Consider the following 21,387-nt stretch of genomic DNA (forward strand, 5'->3'; position numbering starts at 1 on the left):
ACAAAAAGGACAAATCCAATTTTGTACTCCCTCCATTCCAAAATAAGTGACGTTAATTTATATAAGAATCTATAAAATTCCATGTCGGGAATTTCTTTTTGTGACACTATTGAGATATGGATTTTTCTTTTTGTTTCTCTATGTGTATAATGAATTTAGGTTTCAGTTTTTTGTGGGATTATAGAAACATATCTTATGAACTCTTTAAAAACTTCCTAGCGGTGCTACTGCACATCGGTAGCTGAGATATCTTCTCAAGGATTGGTGACAAGCTGCCTAGAGAGGCACGCTATCGTGTACAAGGACATGCCAATCAGAATCTGCAACCTCAGAAAAATACGTATAATTATGGAGATAGTGAACGTAAATTTTGGTTTTCCGAATACATTGACTAAATTGAATCATGGATGTGTTCAGTGACTGCAGATGCATTTCTCCTTTTAGAAATTGGCTTTTCATAGAGTTGGATGATTACTAAGCTACAGATGCTTGTTCTGCTCTGTTGCTTGAATGCTAATCATGCATTAAGATTGAGTTTTTCTTGTTTCCTTGTCAAAATTGGTATTTTCCATGTGTTCACACCGAATATCATATACCTGATTTTGACAAATGATAAACACTAGCGTGAATGTGCAAATCTTTTGTCTAATAGAGCTCTTTGCTTATTTTCATTGATCCATTAACAGAATCTATGAAAATTGCACAGCAGACTTTTAAACTTTGCTAGAGGGCAAGCAAATGAATTTCATAGCAGCTACTGGTTCCAATAAACAATACATAGTGGTAGTGTAGGACGGCATTATGTCATCATCATATTAAATAACAATTACTGGATTCTTACGGCCAAGAACCCCAGCAAAAAGAAACCCAGTTTACAAGTGACTAAGATGACTGCTCGTGGGAGGGATCGTCATCAGTTGTCACGCTGGACTGGTCGTCTAGTTCACTGTCAGAAGAAGCCACGGTAGGCTTTGCCGATATCTTGCTCAGCGCAGCAGTCTTGCTTGCTCTCTGAGAACGTGCAGCGGTCACACTAGGAGTGGCCAGAACCCTCCTCACGGATGTTGCATCCAAGCTCTCTCCTTCACCACCTGTGCAGCTGTCATCGCTGGACGATGCCACGCGTCTAGCTCTTCTCCGGGCAGGAGCAGCCCGGACTGACCGCGGTGCTGGCGTTGGTGGCACCACCGGATTAGTGTCCAACTTGATACCATCCAATCCGAGTTTCTCTGAGACAATAAGACATGCATATCCTTAGGAATGAGAGGTTACCGAATAGACTATCTGTTAATACGTGTATGATGCGAATTGATGGGCATACTGAATATGGCGTCAGCTTGATCTTGTGGCAGTTCCTCCTCTGGGCACTCATCAAGTGATTTAAGCCTTGATGCCATTTGACCGAGCTCCTTCAAAAGGTCCTTATCAGAAACTGCCGAAGCAGCCAACGTATTTACCAATCCTCTCATGCACTTGATGGCCTTCTGTTCTGATTGGCGGAATCTTAGAAGTACAGCAACCTTGCACAAAGCGAACGCATATGCTTTCCCAGGTGCGCTCTTCTTATCTTGGAAATTTGCCGCCTAGAACATTTAAAGAGTTTGATATCAGCTTTTTGCACACGACTTAATGGCATGAGATAACAGATGAAATGGATGTTTTGTTCAGTCTCTCGCAAAGTCACAACAGAATTATAGAAGCATGTGTAGGTTCTGAGAGGTATTTGCATTTTGCAGTACCTCTACTGCAATACGGATGGCAAGCCCTTCCTCACTGATGTCAAAATTGCTAGACGAATCTGGTGAACTCGAAAGGCTTTCAGAGCTCGTAGTAGCTTGCTCTGTAGTCTCCGACGAAAACATAGGAGCTTGTACCATTTGAACCATAAAGCGAGCAGCTTGGGCTGCATATTTGCGCTTTTTGGAAATAATAGGTCCACTACCACCAACATTACCGTATATACCTGGCCACATGGCTCTCATGAGAGGTACAAATGCACTAGAGACACACCTCTATAAAAAGAATAATTACAGTCAGTAGCTTTAGTTTGAAAGCTTTTCAAAATAATATCTGGAAATCATGGTACAGTATGTCTTTTTAACTTACCTTGTGTTTCTCTGAAAGGGATGGATAATGCAGAAAGAAGACAGACAGACACTGTTTCAATCTGGAAAAAGAAATGCATGTCAAGGAGCTGCAAGAAAGAACTGAAAGGAAAAATAGGGTGCAAAATGAGTAATGGACCTTCCGAGTTCTTTTGTTTCCTCCAAGAAATATAATCTTACAAGTTGAGCTAGGATAACAGGATGCAAGTCTGCCGATATGCTTGCATAGTTCTCACTCAGAAGAAGAATTTTTGCAAAACCTTCTCCAAGAATGGTCGGGACATTATCATGATTATCACCTTCTAGGCTAAACTCCCAGTCATCTTTATGAAATCCAGAAAATAGAATATCAAGGGCTCCAATGCTTAGATCATCATCATTCAAATCTGAGATGTCCACATTAGTGAACTGAGTCTTCTCATACTGAGGATCAGATGGTTCAATTCCAATGGCTTGATCTACTTCTTGTGGACCATGCCAAGTCACAAGATCAATCATGGCTTTGCATGCCATGGCACTAACCAGGTCAGGTCCATTGATGAATGATACACGCAACTGTTTCACCAACTCTGGACTTGGTTTATTCTCTAACAAGCCAAAAAGACAAAGGCATCTTAAAGCAGCCCTTTGAACATCAACATGATTCTGCTTTGCCTGCATGATATAAGATCCAGGGGAACAAATTCAGAACCAGTGCTGAATTGATGAACATTAAGATCATATGTACTTGGTACCTAGAATATCCATATAATATTAGGATCTAAAATTCTGAAGTACTATACACCTAGGGACTGCAAAATGATCAGACTTACTGCAGGAAGTAACAAAGCTTGAAGCAGTTCAGGTGGCGCAATCGCCTTGCCTTTCAGGGAACGTAGAGTTGAAGTATTCTCCAGAAGAAGACCTGTCACCGCGAGACAGTGCATCCATTGCATGAAATCAGCAGTTCTCTCCCTGCATGGTCTGGCCAATTCTTCAACAATTGTGGCAATCACCGTTTCAAATTCACCAATAGAAGCATGAACTTTTTTCGCCAATTCCGAGACTGCTTTGGCCCACTCCCTGTCCCCTCCAAGGCTCACGCCATCTCCTATGGCAATCTGGTTTCCATCTTCATCAACTTCGTGTTCAAGAGGTCTGATCAGAAGCTCATACAGAAATGAACTTGCAACTTTCCTGTTCATGGTATCAGAAAAGTCAAGCATTCCACCAAGCAATAATAGTTGCCGTGACGCAAAGTGATAGCTTGGTCCTGAAATGGAACAAGTAGGTGGAAATCAATTTGTGCATATGAGTGAGCACTCAATTTCTGTTGTCTGCAAGGAAAAAAAGGCAGCACATCATAATCATAGTTGTAGAAATCAGAACAGACCAGAAGCTCGAATGGAAAAAACCGGAACTGGCACAGGGCCCTGTCCGGTTTGGCTAAATGATGACAAAATATCAAGAAAATCCAGTGACATGACCAGGAATCGAGCTCAGTACTTGGACCCACCAAGAAATGCATACCCAGAAGGTTGCTACCTGGGCTACTTAATTTTTCTTATAGTATTGCAAGTAAAATAATATATTGTCTCCAGAGAATACAAACTGAAATTGACATATAATAATATGAATATCAATTCAATGTGATATAACTGAACCGCAGTTTGTCCGGTTCAGCCAGCAGTTGCACCACTGAACTGGCGAGCCTGTCTCTTGAACATTCACTCAATGGACAGTTTAAAAAGTAGGACATAATTCATGCTTACCAGCTGAAAGGTGTGCTTTGACCAAACCAACATACTCAGCAACTGTGCTAGGAAGGACAGCATCAAGAAGATCATTTTTATCTGAAGCCTCAGAAGCATATACTGCTGCCTCTGTGCCTGTAGTTGTTGCAGCCTCCGAGCCTTTGACCTGAAGAATAATCACAGACCCTTTACAGTCTGGTTCAGTGTTTCATCAACCAAACAAACCATTGATACTAAATTTAACTTTCTCGTTTGACTTTCATCTACAACAAGATAGTATCAGTAGCATAACCTTGACTCTGTGCTGAATCCAAGTTATTTTCTTTGAGTATAAGTATTAATAACAGAAAATATGTTACTTCAAACTCGTTAAAAACTACACCAGCAACAATGGACAAGTGCCTGCAGCTCATGGAGAGGAAAACCCTGGAGGCTCCCTGGCTAGGGCCCCTCTGAAGAAACGCAAAGTGTCTGTTACTCTGATGCCGGGTACTCCGAAGATCTTCAAGGACAAGACTGTCGAGAGATGTGGCCTTGTTCTGTAATTGTTGTTTCTGTTGGAGCTGTTCTCCCTGTTAAGACCCAGTCTCTGTTTTGGAGCTCTTCAGACTTGGGTTTTGGGTTGCCTGTTAAGGCTGCAAGGAGCTTAACTGAATATGGTTTCATTTCTATGTGATGGAACAGGGTGTGAGCCTTTGATCTAAAAAAACATCCAGCAACAATATGGCAAGGTGGTAATCGCGATCACTATTAGTCCTTTCATCACCCAAATTTCCGAACATTTGGTTATGAGACATCACAACATGTAGGAAATCCTTGACATATGACAAATGATGTTTGCTCGGGACCATTCTGTAACCAATTCATAATTTCATATTAAATACTACTCCCTGTATTCCTTTAAACAAGGCGTGTATTTCTTTTTGCTAAGACCAAGGAGGAGGAGACCCCTAATTAATCTCCTCACTGCTCGTGCATTCCATTCCGCTGGTTGGCTACCCACATTGTAAATTTCCTAATTAATCTGGCAACGTGTATGCTCATTGACTGCATGCAAGTGCAGCACTTAATGCAACTTCTAGCACTCACGGAAGAAGGGAATCACGCCCTATTCAAAGGAATTTTGAAAGACAACTTCACGCCTTATTTTGAGGAATGGAGGGAGTAAATGTTACTCTATCCAATCACAAAATAGTCGTGTGTATCAAGTTATCAACACGGTCTCCAAATCACAACTTTGACCATACTGTAGTATATAGTATATTTATATTATCTGGCAAAATTATGATATTTCAAAGGACAATATTGCTCATTTATAGTATCCACGGTGCCATTGGAGGGTAAGCTACTTTTCTCGTTCTCACGGATCCCGTCTCAGAACACCATGATTAAGTGATTTCTAGGTGTGCTTGTAAGGTTGAACAACCGAGAACAAAGATGTGTACATGCATCACTATATTCTTGCAGGAGTACCAGAAACAATAATTTAATAAATGTGGTTGCTTACCTGAGCTTCAGCTTGCAAATGCTTGCACATGACTTTCCAGTAAAGAGCAACCTCAGCATCCATGAGCTTAATATTGGAAACTTGTTCTGATTGAAATATAGAGAGATGATGATATCAGCTAGCGTACAGAAGTAGAAGAATTACGATGAGAAACAAAAATAATTTATGAACCAGATAAATTGAAACTTCTGGCATACACTGTAATAAGATTTATTTATTTTGAGAAAATAACATAATTTTGGTCTAGCTGTGCTTACATTATTGGTGCAGGTTTACTTATTTCATTGAAGTGCAACCACATGCCCATCTCACAGTTCAGATATTACCAAGAGCATAATCAAACAAAAATCTGCAAATACTACATATATCAGAAAAAGGACTGTGGTTTTATTCAGACTGTTGAAATATATTGCCCTTCCCCATCAGCTAGGCTTTTGGATGAACTTGTTCAGTGCATCCAATTCAATAGGGTACAAAATCCAAGAGGTCAGTTCAAGACCAGGCCAATGCGGTATTTACAATAATGTCCGTGGCCTACATCGATCCCACGCCTAAGGCCTAAGAGTGTTGAAATATATTGTCTTCATTTCCCCATCAGCATAGGCTTTTGGGTGAACTCATTAGGCGCATGCAATTCAGTACAAACTTACCTTCGTCCTCAGTATTTGACGTACAGTACTCCCTAATAGTCTGCCCATCTTGCACTCGCACAGCACCATCCTTCAGAAGCACCCCCATCACAGATTCTCCAACTGACTCATAAGTCTCGACATCAAGAAACCTGAGAAGGGAGATGACATCTCCACCACAATACTTTACAAGCCACTCATCCTTCAACATCTTCAAGCATTCATTGTTCACAGATGTAGACCTATCAGAGAGACCTCTGTGCAGGAGAGCTGTTCTCTGCTTGATGCTGAACCAAAATAAAAGAAATCAATGCACTCACATGGTAAAGGTTGTGCATTTTATACATAGGAAATGGTCAATTGATCTTCTCTACTTCCAATGAACAGAACTGCTCACCTAAGACTTTGCAGAGGAAATCTAGTTGAAAGCACAGAATATGCTGCTCTTCTAACTGGTTCACTAGTGTCAAGCGTTGATTCAATGATTAACTCCAATGTAGCATTTGATGGAGGAAGAGACAAAATAATTGTTTTCCGAACCTCCTTCACATATGAATAAGGCCTCCATCAGATGCAAGAACAAAGAGTCCAAAATTCATATTAGGGATACCGAATTGATCTGACATACCGCGTTTTGTTCTTTTTTGAGGGTGTCAAGAAAGGTATCAATAATACCACCATCCTCTTCGTCAACCGCGAAACGAGACAATGCGCGAACAGCAAAAGAACGAATTGCAGGGATTTTATCTCGAACCCTAATCTTCATGCCATCAATCACTTCATCCCAAATCTCATCGCTCACCTCAGCATCATCCGGCAACTGCATTATAATCTACGAGAAGAATTGCAAATGTCAGGGATTAAGTATTTTAGGTGGCATGGTACTCTTCACAGACTACTTGAGTTAAGAACTGATCAAATTAGAATCTTCTTTGCAACCAAATGAAAACACTAAAATAAACGACCAATTCACTGCAAGAAAACTGCATGGAGTCTGCAGGTACCAAAGGGTTTTAGCTCACTAAGTAACATTTTATTGATTGAATGCCTACAATCAGTTCAAACTTAGATTCGAGCTAAGAAGTGCAGAATCAAACACGACATTAATCTTTGCCTGCAACAGCGATTATATAAGTTCCTCGAATAGTAATGTAAACCGAAGTTCGCCGAAAATTGCACGCATCCATAGGAATTGAAGTACGGAGTAGCTCTTAAATGAAGAGAAAACTCCTCACAACTTTTCCCCACGCACCTCGGAGATGATTTGGCAGGAGCGGAAGCGAGCGGGCCGGTGAGCAGCGGCGGAGCCGGCGAGGAGGAAGCGGAGGAACCCCTCGAGGAATCCGTCACCGGCCCCGGCGGCGGTGGTGGAGGCGAACGCCGCCGCGAAGCGAGCAACGCGGTCGGAGGCTGGGGAGCGGCGGAGGATATCGAAGAGCGGGGTGAGGGCAGTGCAGAAGGCGGGGAGGAAGAGGCCGCCGGAGGAGGAGGAGGAGCGGAGTGCCGAGAGCTCCCGGAGCTTGCGCGGGTGCGCGGCGAGGGAGGGGCGGCAATCGTTGAGCACGCGCGCCACCTCGCCTGCGAGGCGCCTGGTCTCGTCGGCGCCGCCGGCGACGGCCGCGGCGGGCGACATGGTGCTGGGAGAAGCTGGGATTGGAGATGGGGATTCTGGGGTTTGGTAGGGGTAATTTGAATTGCGGAGAGGGGAATGGATTTTGGAGCGGATCCGCCCGACGCGAGAGCGAGACGCCGTGGCCGTGGCCCGTGGGCGTGGAGAGACCGAGAGAGAGAACTAGAAGTTCCTTTTGGGTTTTGGGTTTTTTCTTGTGGAAGATCGTTGTGGGCTAGAATGTACAAGTATGGGGTCACCAGTAGGCCCAGAAACGGCCTAATTATGAGCTGTTCCAACCTGCATTGCTCTATGGGCTACCGGGCCAGCAGGCGGACATCGACCTTGCTTTGATCCAAGGATCCCGTCGCTCTCACCGGGCCTTGTGTGAGTCAGCAAGTGTCAAAAGAATTGCAACGCCAGGTCATGTATGTCCTTGCTCGCTGTGCTGACTGTTGAATCTACGCAGTGGCGTCGATATCAACTCCAGTAGTTGACACGCATTTCGACCACAGGAACAACTGGTTGGTTACAGTTAATTCCAGCTCCAAAAGAAGCTGTACCTCGCAGTTGAACCGGTCAATCCTCGAGGGCTGACCGTTGACCGGCCTGGACGGCAGTGCCAGTGCCAGTGAGTACGTACTCCATGAGATTTTAAATTGTTGTCGAAATATTACATTATCTAAACGATTTTTAAGAATAGATACATCAATATTTAGGCAAATTTGAATTAAGAATTTAGGATCACAGTAACAAACAGTAACAAGATGTAACGCTGGTAAACATCACCATCGATCTCGTCGATCATCCATTCCATCCAGCGTGTTGATTCCTGATAGCTACTCCTTCATCATTACTTCATTACTACTAGAACCGTGTCGCGTTAGTCGTGAAGTACTCTTTGGATTCTGGGGTTTTCATCGTCAGCTGGATAAGGGCGTGTGCTTAATAAACATCTGATGATGAACTCTTGACAGAGACAGGGCCACAAAGGGAGATGATAATAATTGCGTGTTTAACAGCGAATGAGTGAAGGCATCACCAATTTCGTGGTATCAACAAACATTTCACCAGATCAGTCTGGTAGTGCATCAAACAATCTAGAGCGCATACTTCTTATCATTTCTTCCAGAAACACGTTACAATGATAGAGAAGCAATAGTACGTTTACAGCTACAAATAATTTTCACCTAATCATAAAAGAGCTTACATGCTGACTCGCAGCGCTTTGATTGCTCTAAAATCACCGCTGCAGGCCTTGCATCACATTCACTGGACTGCTATGCCTTTTTTTTTCATTTTTGTAGTATTTGATCCAGATCTTTGCAAAAGTATTCTCGCGAGGGACTTCATCACGAACAGTCACACGTGTCCACTCAAGAGATATTATTATTTAGTGGATTAGGTCCTAAAAAAGTGAGAAATGAGTCATTTTCAAGCTAGCAAGCACAATTAACATTTTGTGTGTGGGTAAAACCACGATTAACATGAAAAACAACAAATCGTTAGGTAACTAGATGCCAAATGACGCATCAGATTAATATATACTAGCAGCACATATCCTGGATGCATCTTGTTTAAAAGTAATAGTATCTTGGATGCATCTATGGTCATGATATCACACATGTTTTCTAGGCTACCAATCTCAATCGCACAATCTTTTCGTGTGCATTTGAAGGTAGAATTAACATAAGATATGCTTTCTCTGTCTCATATTAGGTCAGTCCCAATGCTCCACCATGTACCGTATCTTAATATGCCATCTAGGTCAAAATCTGATGTGGCATTCTATTTAATAAAGAAAGAGAGAGTCATGATATCTTAATCTTGATACTACTCTTAGCGCTAAACCCAAGAAAAATCATAACTTCTCTCTCACAAAACATAATAAATAAGAGCTTATTTAGATACACCACTAAGAATATACAAACCATTGGAGGAGTTGTATCTAAACATGTGTTAATGCATATGATACAGTTTTAAGATACGATGAATTGGGAGTGCCCTTAATGTCACAATTTTGTCTAGATATGCATGTATTTAGATACGTTTTAATGCGTAAGTACATTAAAGGTGCAACACTTAATTTGAGACGGGGGGAGTATTAAGGACAACAAAAGAGCACCATTTCCAACCTTCTCATGCCATCTGCGCTCTCGATCGTCGTTCTAGACATTCTTGGTCGTCCGATCTTCCTCAAATTTCCACCTAGGTCGTTGTCCTTGCAAGGCCCTGCTCCCAAGAAGAAGGAAAATACTCCTTCCGTCCTGAATTAACTGACATGGACTTTTATACAAATCCACGTTAGTTAATTCGGTATGGAGGGAGTATCTTTTTTCTGGTTTATTGCATAGATTCCGCGGCCCATATTGAAAAAAACAAGGCTTCCCCGAGAACTTTCGCCCATTCAAATATCTGTTATTAGCACACATAGGCAAACTTTGCAACTATGCACGTGGTGACTTCAGCAAAAATAAATTAAAACTAAGTGTTAAAAAGGAGAAAAGAAGAAGCTATTTAAGCCAACTACACTTTTGGTCCATAACTCTAAACCAACAAACTTGATACTCAACTTTCAACCATAGAGGTTGGGTTGCTCACGAAACTCACTGCAGCCACGTATGACATGGCAATTGTTTCGCACATATTTCTAAATAGAACAAGGAAAAAAAGAAGTTTAGGAACTTATATGTTGCTTTAGACAAACTACTATTCCGTAAACTCTAAAGCTAGACAGACTGTCATTCTAAAAAAAACAGCCGTCCAGTGTCTAGGTTGCTAACTTTTGAGCCTACAACCTTTTTTATCTAATGCTGCGTTTTTTTTCTTATACGAGCCATATGTTCTCACTGATCCTGATTGCACCATTTTCAACTCAAATACTTAAACATAGTGTATCATCATTTCCAATTTCAGAACTCTAGCGAGCGGAGAGCTCAGCGACATGGCACGTAGGCGACCAGGGCATGCGACATGCACTGGGGGTACCTGATATTGTGTGGCCGGAAAAATATTTTAGCATGTTATATTTATAAATTTCTACCGATTGGATCATCCTGACTTAAAATCCTGGTTACACCACCGCTGGTGATAGATGTAGTAGTATTTAGTTTTGCTCGCTAGAACTCAGAGTTTAGCCTGAACTCTTTGAGTTAACTATTGGTCTCACCAGAAGTCTGGATTCATAGTTGAACCTCAAATTTGATCTGCCGGCGCCCGAACGTATCTCAAATTCCAAGTTGAACTGTTTTCAGATTGCGCGACGTGAACCAGCGCTTGGCGACAGGCTTACAGCATCTCTACCAGCATAAAAAAAAACTGGAGGAGGAAAACGGGTTTTTAGGAGTGAGAAAACCTAGTTTTTTGTCCTTCACAGTTTTTCTCTCCACCAACATGAGAAAAACTGCCCCCTAAAATTTTCTAACTCGCATCCTATTGCCCAAATCACCTCAATTAAACTCCACATGTCAACATATTACAAATCAAACATACCAAATCCATAATACAATAGCAACAATGAGCATATATTCATCTCCCATTCATCTACCATTTGCATTCCACTTCCAAAATTCAACAACATCAATAACTACCATTTGCAAAATTGACATCACAAGCAACATCATTTGAAAAAAAAAATCACCTTATGGGCCGGACTCCGAGATCGGGGGAGGCAATCGGGGCGACGGTGCAGGGAGTTGCGGGCGGCGGTGATGGAGGGAGTCATGGGCTGCGCGCGGGGGAGGGAGTCGAGGGCGGCAGGGACGCCGGGAGGATGGGGCGGCGGATCCGGGGAGATAGCCCCCGTGACCGGCGGCCAAGCCCAGGCTCCGCAACCAGGCGGACGCGGGCGGATCGGTCCACGGTGAGAGATATTTGAATTCCAATTCCTGATTTCTACCAGTAGAAATGCTCTCAGAAGACCAATTCCTGGTTTGGCGGCGGGGGCCAACGAGACGTCGGCGCTGGCTGCCTCTCGCGGTACAGTGACTCGTAAGTCTCAGTGGCGGAAATCCTGGTCCCAGAGCGAGAGCGAGTGGGCGTGGCGTTTTGATCCGCGACTTCCTGATCTTCTGGAAGTGCTGGGGCCATAAATATTAATTAGCAGCTAGCTGTTTGCCTACGGCTCTTCCCGTGGTCAAGTACGTACGTACCTGAGCACGTTGCGTTGTACAGCGCGTAGGATGAGCTGTGAATCTGCATGCAAACAAACGTGTACTTAGCGTGTCGGCTTACTTTGATTTAGCCGTGAAAATGAATAAAACGGGCTACGTCCGTGCACGACACCACCTCTTTTTCTTATCATCAAACATGAATGACACACGCGACTAAATTAACCCGCGCGTCAGCAACTACACTTCGGTGCGCTGCAGCTACTCCCGGGTCTAGTTCTCTGCTGGTAAATGAACAAATACTCTAATCAACTGCCGCTAATGTCAAACCTTCTCGTGGTTGGTGACATCGATCCATTGGGATCCATGCCATGCATGACGATAATAATGGCTGCCGCCGGCCATGTCAGAGGTCGGCCGGCCGCCCCATGCTGCCGTGCCATGCCATTCCATGCGTTTGCGTCAGAAGAAGAAGCCAAGGCGGAGACTTTACTCGGCCACGCAAGCACATGCATTGACTGGACTCTCCGGATCGACCATCCACCTGTGTGTCACGAGGCATTCGTAACTCGAGGTCAGCGCCTGCGACAGATTCAGCACCGACGCCAGTCAGCAGACTCGATCACAAATTTTCCCAATAATCCACCGCCGACCTTAGCAAACCAGCGGCGCCGCCAAGCGTGGTAGTGGAGTGCCCTCTGCCACGTCAAAGTCCAAACAAGAGCCAGCCCCCAATCACCAGCGCCATAGGGGCAAAGTTACTTTTCACGTGTACACACCCACGGGCTGACCGCAACCTCCAGTCCTCCACTGTGTTGACTGAAATAGAGGTGACGTGTCAGTTGTCACTCCCCTATAAATCTTTTAGCCGTTCACAAGCTTTTCTCAGAAAAAAGAATCTGTGCAGCTATTGGCGCATGCATGATGCATGGTGTACCACGATGGAGATGATAAAAATAGATTCGGAATTTCGGACGATAGAATACGACCTTGGTGTTGGTGGCACCCAGCGAGAGCCAACTACTACGAGCTAACTAAGCTAAGCGATGCACACATGAAATGGAAGGGAGGGCAGTGGAAAAAGGATGGACTTTTGGAAGTTTTTTAGGGGCCGGATATATGAATTAACAAAGTGTGTTTTAGGTGGTGCACGAGCGAGAGGCGGGGAGGAGTGGACGAAAAGAGTGGGGAGCGCGTGCGCGGAGGCTTGGCGCGTGAAGAGGAGGAGTCCGACGCGAGCGCCGTCCGGGAGACTGACTGCAGAGAGAGAAAAGAGATAGGGGAGATGGGTGGAGAAGCAGCTGCGAAGCCGGATATGCTCTCGCCTACGCGCTTGATCCCCGCCTTGTCCTGACTTTTCGCCAGCTTGCGTGCGCGCGGTCCATGGACCACGATGAGGGGATCGGATCAATCGTATGGACAGAAAACAACAGAATCTTTTTGTCCATCATTATGCATAGATTGCTGACCTAAAACTACGCCAAAACTTATGGACCCTTAAAGATTGCAAGTTTAGACTTACTAGTGTTAAAATTTCCAAGAATTTCAAGTAGGGAGAGCAAAATGTAACAATAGTAATTGTGAATATCAATCATATTCTATTAGACTTGATTTAAAATAATTGAATATCAATCATATTCTAGAAACCTTTTCGTTGAAAGAAGAACAAGAAACAAAAGAATGGAAAGTAGTACAGTATGTGCACCTATTCAAGGTCTTTCTCTTCTTATAAGCAGTTTCTGTTCATCGTTGAATCAGCAACACAAAAGGTTTATTTAAAACAGAGCAGAAAATCCGGCAACCAAACATTTCCATGCTTCTAGAAAGAGGATCTGTCAGTCCCGGTAACTAGAACATGGAAACCACTTTAGCCGACCTGCGAAAGTCAAATAGCTCTAGATCCTCCGAGCATCAAAAACAGCATGCACATGTACACACGCGCCAGAATCTCCAAGCCACACTGCCCAAAACAGGCATCGAATTAAGCAGATCGATACGCAACATGGCTTATGCACCCTGTCCAGGCGTGCTCCAGCTGCTGCGGTCCTGCCCACCTTTTGTCACGTTCCCTCACTCGGCAACGACGTCGCTGCCAACCACAACAACAACCAAACTGCACCCACATCCTATTAATACCCAACAATCCCCTGCTCGTCTGCCTCAAATCCATCCAGCTCCTCCTCCTTCTACTGGCAGTTAAAGAAGAATCCCTTTCAGTTAATTCAAATCCATCCAGCTCCTCCTCCTTCTCAAATCCAAACATAGCGCGACCGATCTCACTATTTAAAGAAGAATCCCTTTCAGTTAATTCCTCGAGGAGCTCGACCGATCGCTGTTGAGCAATCCAATCTCTGGCGTGACAGCTTATTGATTGATTGATCCATGGCGGTGGCGATGGTGGCGAGGCAGGGGCGCGATCTGCAGAGGTACAGCGCGAGCACGGGCGGGCGCATCGTGGTGGGCTGCGTGCCGTACCGCGTGCGCGGCGACGGCGACGGCGACGGCGAGGTGGAGGTGCTGGTGATCTGCTCGCGGAAGAAGGGGGCCGGGGCGGGGGTGATGTTCCCCAAGGGCGGGTGGGAGCTGGACGAGTCCATGGACGAGGCGGCCCGGCGCGAGGCCCTGGAGGAGGCCGGCGTGCGCGGCGAGATCACGGGCGCCCCGCTGGGACGCTGGTGCTACCGCAGCCGCCGGTACGACGCCACCTACGAAGGGTTCATGTTCCCGCTGCGGGTCACGGACGAGCTGGAGCGCTGGCCCGAGATGTCCGGCCGCGGCAGGGCCTGGGTCACCGTGGCCGAGGCCATGGACCGGTGCCCGCACTGGTGGATGCGTGAGGCGCTCCAGCGGTTCGCCGACCGCCTCGACAACGGCGCCAGCGACGGCGGCGCGGCCAATCCGATGAGGCTCCTCGACGCCGCCTTGTAGGGCGCCGGCGCTGCCGTGCCTTGCTTCTCTCTCTCCGTCTCCGGTTTTCTCGCCGTGTTTAGCCCCGCCCGGGCGTGCCGGTCGGGATCGGCACGCGGCGGCGGCGGCAGGACGAGTAAAAGACACGAATCGGCGGTGCATTGTAGCGTGACGCAGCTTGTGCACTGCTCGTTTGAGGATTTCCCGCCGGGCATGTAAATCTCACATAGTTCACCAATTTTTTGAGATCCATTTGTACGGGATACAAGAAATTGTAGTCATGATTCCGAATTAATTGGAGGAGCCAATGATTGATGATTTTAACTTGATTCGCTACGTCTTTTAATCAAGTCTGCCGCTTAACTTGCTTAGATGCTTGCAAGTGTAGTAGGTTGGAGTGACACTGTTGGAAAATGCGGATGATCTTGCTTAAATGCCTGCAAATGTAACGTGTTCCATGGATTCTTTTTCCTTTGTTACAAGAGACATCATGCTCTAGAATTATCCAGATAATTATGATTAAACCCAGGCGAACGAACACACTTTCCCGCTTGTTTTATCTTGCCAGCTGGTTTTTTCTGTCAACTGTCATGCCTATTTATTTATTTATTTGAGATGAGAAAAAATGAATAACAAAACTGCACCCTTATCAAGCAGCTGACCAAGCTTGAAAAGTAACATTAACAATTCGTTTGGTAACCCTCATTTTCATTTCATTTCATCTGATAGAGTTGAAATCAAATGTTTGATGGGATTTCATTTGGTTGAATTTGAATTCAAAAGTCATGTTTATCTACAATCGTGGTTAGGTGGCAAGAAAAAAAACACAAGCAAATCACTTCCAAGGCACAATTCGATCATCACGGGTGAAACAAGGCTGAAAGGACATTGTCCACGCTTGGGCATAAACATATCGAAAAATGACAATCTAGGAGGTACAAGAGTACCTATGGGTCAGGGTGGGCATAAAAACCGAGGAACCGAAGCTGATGACCGAAAAACCAAAAACCGGAGCCGATTGGACCGAAACCGAAGAACCATTTAAAATTTCGGTCAGCAAATTTAAAGAACCGAACTTTGTTCGGTTAATTCGGTCACAACCCTCGGTTAACCGATAAAAACCGAAGAACCGATTATCCCTACCTACACCTCAACGGTGAGACTCCCGATTCATGACTCCCGGAAAAAATACGTCCTCTTCCTCCTTCCCAGTACCAGCCATCCAGCCCACTAGCCAAAGCCCAATAGGCCATAAGCCCATAAAGGAAACGCCTCCTACCAAATCGTGATCGATCTACCTATACAGCTATCGATCCAGGGCGCCAGCCTCGCCAGGATCAGGACGCAAGAGATATGGTGATTTTTCTTCACAATTATGTTTCTCTTGCGTTGTCAGTCATTAATTCAGTTCTGTTCGGGTATAACCGAGAACCGAACCGAATTTTCGGTTCCAAAATATTTCGGTCCTCAATATTACTAGGAACCGATCGGTCCAGATTTTTGAGGAACCGAACTTTCTAAAAACCCGAAGAACCGAACGTTCGGTTCGGTTAGACCGAATGCCCAGGCTGACCTATGGGTGTGTTTGGTTGGGCTGATGGCGACGGCATGCAATGCTCTGGCGATGTAGCAGCCCCGCTGCAGCAGCTGGGATGCAATCTTGTCCCCGTACCTGGCTGTTTGGTTGGGGATTGCATCTGGAGGAGGAACTGTTGGGAATATGCCCTAGAGGCAATCATGTATGATGTAATTCCCAATGTATTCATAAAGATTATTAAGTTGTCCTTGTTTGAACATCTGATATGTATCATTGAATATGTGATTTGATTGTGGAACTATGTATTCATGTTGTTCATACTAAATTGTCCTTAGTCATTGAGGTTGTGCTGGACACATAACCTAGACTAATGTGAAAGTTGGCTGATGACTCGGTTCCACTTGTCATGGGCATTGTGATGTCATTCCAGCTTACACGGACTTGGTAAAGAGTTTAGCGAGTCGGACTGACCCATATTGAGATGTAATGAGTAGGCCGTCATTTGCATGTCTCAATCAATGTAATCCTTAGACCTGAGGTTATCGCACAATCCGAGTTGTGGATCACCAACTTAGGTTCTGTCAAACGTTGTTCCGTAACAGGGCAGTTATAAAGGCAGAGTTCGGATTGACTGAGAATCAAGCTGTGTGATGTGGATAACCAAGATGGGATTTTGCCCCTCCGACTGGAGAGATATTCTCTGGGCCCTCTCGAGTGATATGATTCGGGAAGCATGGCCATGCGCGACTCGGTTAACTGTTAACCGGGTCGATCGACTAAGAGTTAGTCGGATGAATCGTATATCACAGATCGAGAAGAGAGTTGAACTATTAAAGGGATGACTATTAATCGCCTATAGTTCGACAAGGTATATCGTGAGGCAAAAGGGACTAAGACGTCTGTCACATTGGAAGGTACGTCGTCATGACTCGATGGTACTTGGGAGTCGGCACGTTCTGCTAGGAGCCGCTACCGATTGATCGATTGAAAGTCGGACTCCAATCGTGTCCAAGTCGCCATGAGCCTGCGGGGTCACACACTTAAGAGCGAGAGCAAGTATTTGGTCAGGTTGGACCCGAACCGGAAATGGACTGACAATGCGAGTTGGACTCGCAGAGTGGATGGGCCACAAGTGCTGGAGCCCACTTCCACTCGGTATATAAGCAGGGGCGTGGGATGCCTAAGGGGCACGGTTCGCCACTCTCATGCGTTGAGAACCCTAGCCCCATTCAGTCCAACCGTCGCACCGGACCTAGCAGTCCGCCGCCGGAGCTCCTCCTCGCACGTGTGGATACCGGCAGAGGTGCTGTACGTTCAGCACTTCGACGATCGCGGGATTGGATCGGCTGGATCGGATCGAGGGACTGCACTGCATCAAGGCGCTGCATCGATAATCCGCAACTGCGCGTCTAGTGGTAATCCTCGTGGGCTTCTACCTCGGCTAGATCTTGGGAGTTCGCATAGGAATTTTTTTGTTTATCTCTACGCGCCCCTTCAGGAACACCAGCGGCAAAGAAGAAAGGGGAGCAGTGGAGGAGGAAAGACGTCGGGAGGAGAAAAGGGAACGGAGGAGGAGAAACGGGAGCGGTGAAGGAGGGTCAGCGGCGACGGGGCAGGAACGCCGGCTGAACTCCGGCGAGATCTTCATAGGGACGGCGGCAAGATCTTGACGGAGGCGGCGGTATCTCGGCGGAGGAGAAACGGCGCCTGAACTGCAGCAGGATCTCGAGCGTGGAGGAATGGCTCGTGGACGGCAACACTGGCCGCAGAGCTCGCGAGAGAAGGAGAAGAGAGAGAGAGAGAGAGAGAGAGAGAGAGAGAGAGAGAGAGAGAGAGAGAGAGGCGAGAAAGAGATGCTTCAGCAGAAAAATGCCCCAACCGGGCGTTTCTGGCGTGCAGGCTAGAGTCCATTTTTTGCAGTCGCACGCGCGGGTGTAGGCTGAGGCCCATGCAGGGAACCAAACTGACTGCTTTTGCAGCTCGGCTGCGGGCCAAGGCCCATGCGAGGAAACAAACACTCCCTATGAGTATATATCATCAGTATTTCATGTACTCTCGTGAGCAGGAACGAGACGAAGAAACCCTAGCCGCCCGAGAAAATCCCGTTTCCATCTTCTTCGGTTCCCCTCGCCTTCGATAGCCTATTGGCCATTAGGAGGTGAGGGGAACCACAGATCAACATCTGGCATCGTCTTAGTACCTTCTTTGTAAGGTTTTCTGTGTCCTTGGCGGCGACGTCCTAACGGCGGAGGCGACGACGTGCGGATTAATGGTCTCCCAGCTCCATTCCCGTTCTGGCGTGGCTATCGTGGTCAACTCCATAGAGTTTTGGGATCTCACGGCTCGTAATTTCGTGATTTTGATCATTTTCCTCATCGGTTCGGCGATGATTCAATGGTTCGACAACCTGTCTTGCGAGAGGTGTGTCCCCGGCCACCACGCGTTCAACGATATTAAGTTCTCACCCGCTGTGGTGCGCGGCTCATGCGGCTCAGTAAAACCTACAAGGTTAGTCCAGCTTATGCAAGTTTGGTCTTCTACTGTTTTGTCATCAGAGATTTAGAAAAATATCAAGATGCGATTTGCACAGTTAGAGAAGTTGACTTCAAATTTTTTTGATGTAACCTTCAGTTTATCCGAAATCTTTGTTGTCGTTTTAGTTTTTTCATCGGCTGTAATACGTTTTGTTGAATAAATAAAGCGAAATCGTTGTTATAAAAAAATCAGTCTTTCATGTATGAGGCTACTACCACGTGGGAAGCGCATGCATTTTCTAGATAAACAAACTCACATCTGGGGCTTAGCTTGGGCGGAGAAGGCTGAAACCGGTGTGGCTTGTTTGATCAGATAGGGGTCGCTAGCGCCGCTTGTTGCGGACTTGCAGGCCATAGTCTTACTATCTGATCTTGGAGCTGCTGCTATCAACACCAGCTTCGCCCTGGCCTGCTTTCTCTCAAACCATACTTTCGTACTATTTGACAGAACTAGATGAATTAGCGTGCTTCACTGCGCCGGACAATTGTTGCGATAATCCACGCCATCCACCAATGAAGTTTGTGTAGATCTATGTATGATATATTAAATGATCCAATATAACAAATGGAACACGGCTAGCAGAGTCCACAAAACTTCAATTCACAACCTCCAAAACAAAGAAATAATCCAAAGAAGACCCCTCCTCTGTCATGTAATTGCCAAGTGGGAACATCAATTAATAACTGAACATTGATCTCTTGTATGTGCACGCGAATGAAGATAATCACTTTGATACCAGCTTCCCAACATCGTACATAAAATAAGCATCTTCAGACTCAGCGGCAGTAGTGGCCACGTCAGAACTTGCGGCCAGAACTTTTCTGATACTTTTCAGTACTCCCGTCGTTTTCTGATACTTTTCAGTACTCCCGTCGTATGTCCGTTGATATGTAATTATGGGCTACTTGTGTAAAGTGGTAACAAAAGGCTCGATCGGCTGATGTAACATAGTTAATTACGACGGCCGTTATAAGTGGCGAGTTTTGCCTCCGATATCTAGGAAGCCGGCCAGCCGGCTGAGCTTGCCATCAGCCCCCGCCATCGATGGCAAAACTTGCGCATGGCGGAGCTGGCCAGACCCAGGCAGCAAGGGGTGACTCCCATGCCAAACACTCAGACAACGAGAGATGTAACGATGGGAACCGACAAACTCGTCTTAATTATCTCGCCAAACATCGTGCGCTATCAATTTTGGGATCTCTCTTCCTTGAGTGCTCTCCGATCTCTCAAAGCCAACAGAACATGCGTTGTTTAAGATCCCAATTCTAATTTGGCCCCACAACAGAGATGGCAAGGTGGAAGGGACAAGTTACAGAGGAGAGATTTACCGGAGAAATTAAAGGGAATTATTGCCTTCATTAAAGGAGATACCAAGACGGAGGGAGTATTTTCTAGTATTTTTGTTTTAGTATTTTTCTGTACTTCTTATTTCTTCACCGTTGGATCAAGTAGGTTGGACGGTTTTTAAAATTGCCAACCATTACAAAACTTGTATTTTGTATTGAGCAGGATGGCCAAAAACTAAAGCACTTTCCAATCTAAGAAGTACGAGTAAAGCATCAAAGAGCAGGAAATGAAATAGCAATACCTCTTATTCATCAAATAGAAGCTCACAAGCAACCACACAATCTGAAAACGGAACTGCATGGCACGGCTCAAGACATAATGATTCTTATTTAGAGATGTAGTTTACATACATTTCCCAGCAAAGGTCTAGAGCAAAAAAGTGTTTGCCTCCTTGTTGGTCCTTCAGCTTGTCTTGGGTATATATAACATTTTTTTACTTTTTCTATTAACTCAGTATATGACAGTCTGAAAACACTTGCACGCTGCCACGCAGGTTAATTTTTCACTTTTTCTCACTAACTCAATACATGACAATTACAAAACATTTGCACGTAGTCACATAGGTTATGACAACTTATGATCTTTCTCATCCCAACGGAAGTTAGGTGAACTCCATTATTTCATATTCCACTCGTGTGCAGTCAAACAAAACAGAACGTGTGTGTTATAAGGACTGCAAGGCAGAACTGACTTTGCTTGCACTATTGTGACACTAATTGCTGCAATGTCTGTCATTCAAGACACGTATGGAATTCTGAAACAGAAGCCACGAAACCGCCTAATAATATTCAGTTTCATCTTGTGATAGAATGCCAAGAAACAATGAAAATTTTGCTACAGTAGAGCTGAACTATGCTAAATAAACACAAAAGTTTGCAAGAAGCCAATAAATTTAGAAAAAATAATGCCCCTAAAAAAATGTGACGAAAGGGCTGCATTGGATCCAGCAAAGGTGAGACAAAATATCTGTCTATGTACAGTATACCATTTACCAAAACTCAAATAATCAAACATAACTTTGAAGGATTAAGAGTGTCCTTTGGGTTGTAAAATTAGAGTACCATATTAGTACGACAACAATATGAAGAGAATATGACATATTTTTCCTAGAGATTTATCATATTTATGAACTAATCAGTATTTGCAAAGATCTAAAAAGCTCAGAGAGTCACAGCCTTGATTTGTATTGCAAATTCAGAACCGAAACAAAGGGAACAACCACTAGAAAATAAGTTTTTGGTTATTTTTGGGTTTATAAACCGCAGTAGCAACTCTAACTAAAGGCAACAAGATGGACTACAACAAGCAAGTTAACAAGGATGGGCAAGAAGCAAGATGTTTAGACAGGGAAGAGCAAAGATCAGGGGGG

At 45.0% G+C, this 21,387-nt stretch overlaps 2 protein-coding genes and 1 long non-coding RNA gene across 3 annotated transcripts; 1 reads left to right on the forward strand and 2 right to left on the reverse strand.

The window, feature by feature from the left end:
* Positions 1-711: 711 nt before the first annotated feature.
* LOC100844635 (condensin complex subunit 3) lies at positions 712-7,692 on the reverse strand. Its single transcript, XM_003560798.4, has 12 exons — positions 7,227-7,692; positions 6,603-6,806; positions 6,372-6,517; positions 5,996-6,261; positions 5,346-5,431; positions 3,857-4,004; positions 2,918-3,357; positions 2,245-2,759; positions 2,107-2,167; positions 1,740-2,012; positions 1,322-1,583; positions 712-1,229 (listed from the first exon to the last, which is right to left on the reverse strand). Exons 1-12 carry the CDS (start codon positions 7,605-7,607, stop codon positions 883-885), a joined length of 3,129 nt encoding a protein of 1,042 aa, XP_003560846.2. The 5' UTR covers positions 7,608-7,692; the 3' UTR covers positions 712-882.
* Positions 7,693-8,667: 975 nt separating this feature from the next.
* Positions 8,668-11,643, reverse strand: LOC106865820. The gene is made up of 2 exons (XR_001405136.2): positions 9,719-11,643; positions 8,668-8,991 (listed from the first exon to the last, which is right to left on the reverse strand). It is a non-coding gene; the product is annotated as an uncharacterized LOC106865820 (long non-coding RNA).
* Positions 11,644-13,825: 2,182 nt separating this feature from the next.
* Positions 13,826-14,945, forward strand: LOC100841819 (nudix hydrolase 18, mitochondrial). Its single transcript, XM_003563943.4, has one exon. The coding sequence runs from the start codon at positions 14,075-14,077 to the stop codon at positions 14,618-14,620; it is 546 nt and encodes a 181-aa protein (XP_003563991.1). The 5' UTR covers positions 13,826-14,074; the 3' UTR covers positions 14,621-14,945.
* The last annotated feature ends 6,442 nt before the right edge of the window (positions 14,946-21,387 follow it).

The sequence above is a fragment of the Brachypodium distachyon genome, chromosome 1 (assembly GCF_000005505.3).
Source record: "Brachypodium distachyon strain Bd21 chromosome 1, Brachypodium_distachyon_v3.0, whole genome shotgun sequence".
Classification (NCBI taxonomy): Eukaryota; Viridiplantae; Streptophyta; class Magnoliopsida; order Poales; family Poaceae; genus Brachypodium; species Brachypodium distachyon.

Coding starts and splice junctions, on each gene's coding strand:
- LOC100844635 (XM_003560798.4), bottom strand. CDS start 7,607: ATGTCGCCCGCCGCGGCCGTCGCCGGCGGCGCCGACGAGACCAGGCGC. Junction 3,358..3,856: donor CAAAGCACACCTTTCAGCTG/GTAAGCATGAAT, acceptor GTTCCATTTCAG/GACCAAGCTATCACTTTGCG. Junction 2,168..2,244: donor GAAACAAAAGAACTCGGAAG/GTCCATTACTCA, acceptor TTCTTTTTCCAG/ATTGAAACAGTGTCTGTCTG.
- LOC100841819 (XM_003563943.4), top strand. CDS start 14,075: ATGGCGGTGGCGATGGTGGCGAGGCAGGGGCGCGATCTGCAGAGGTAC.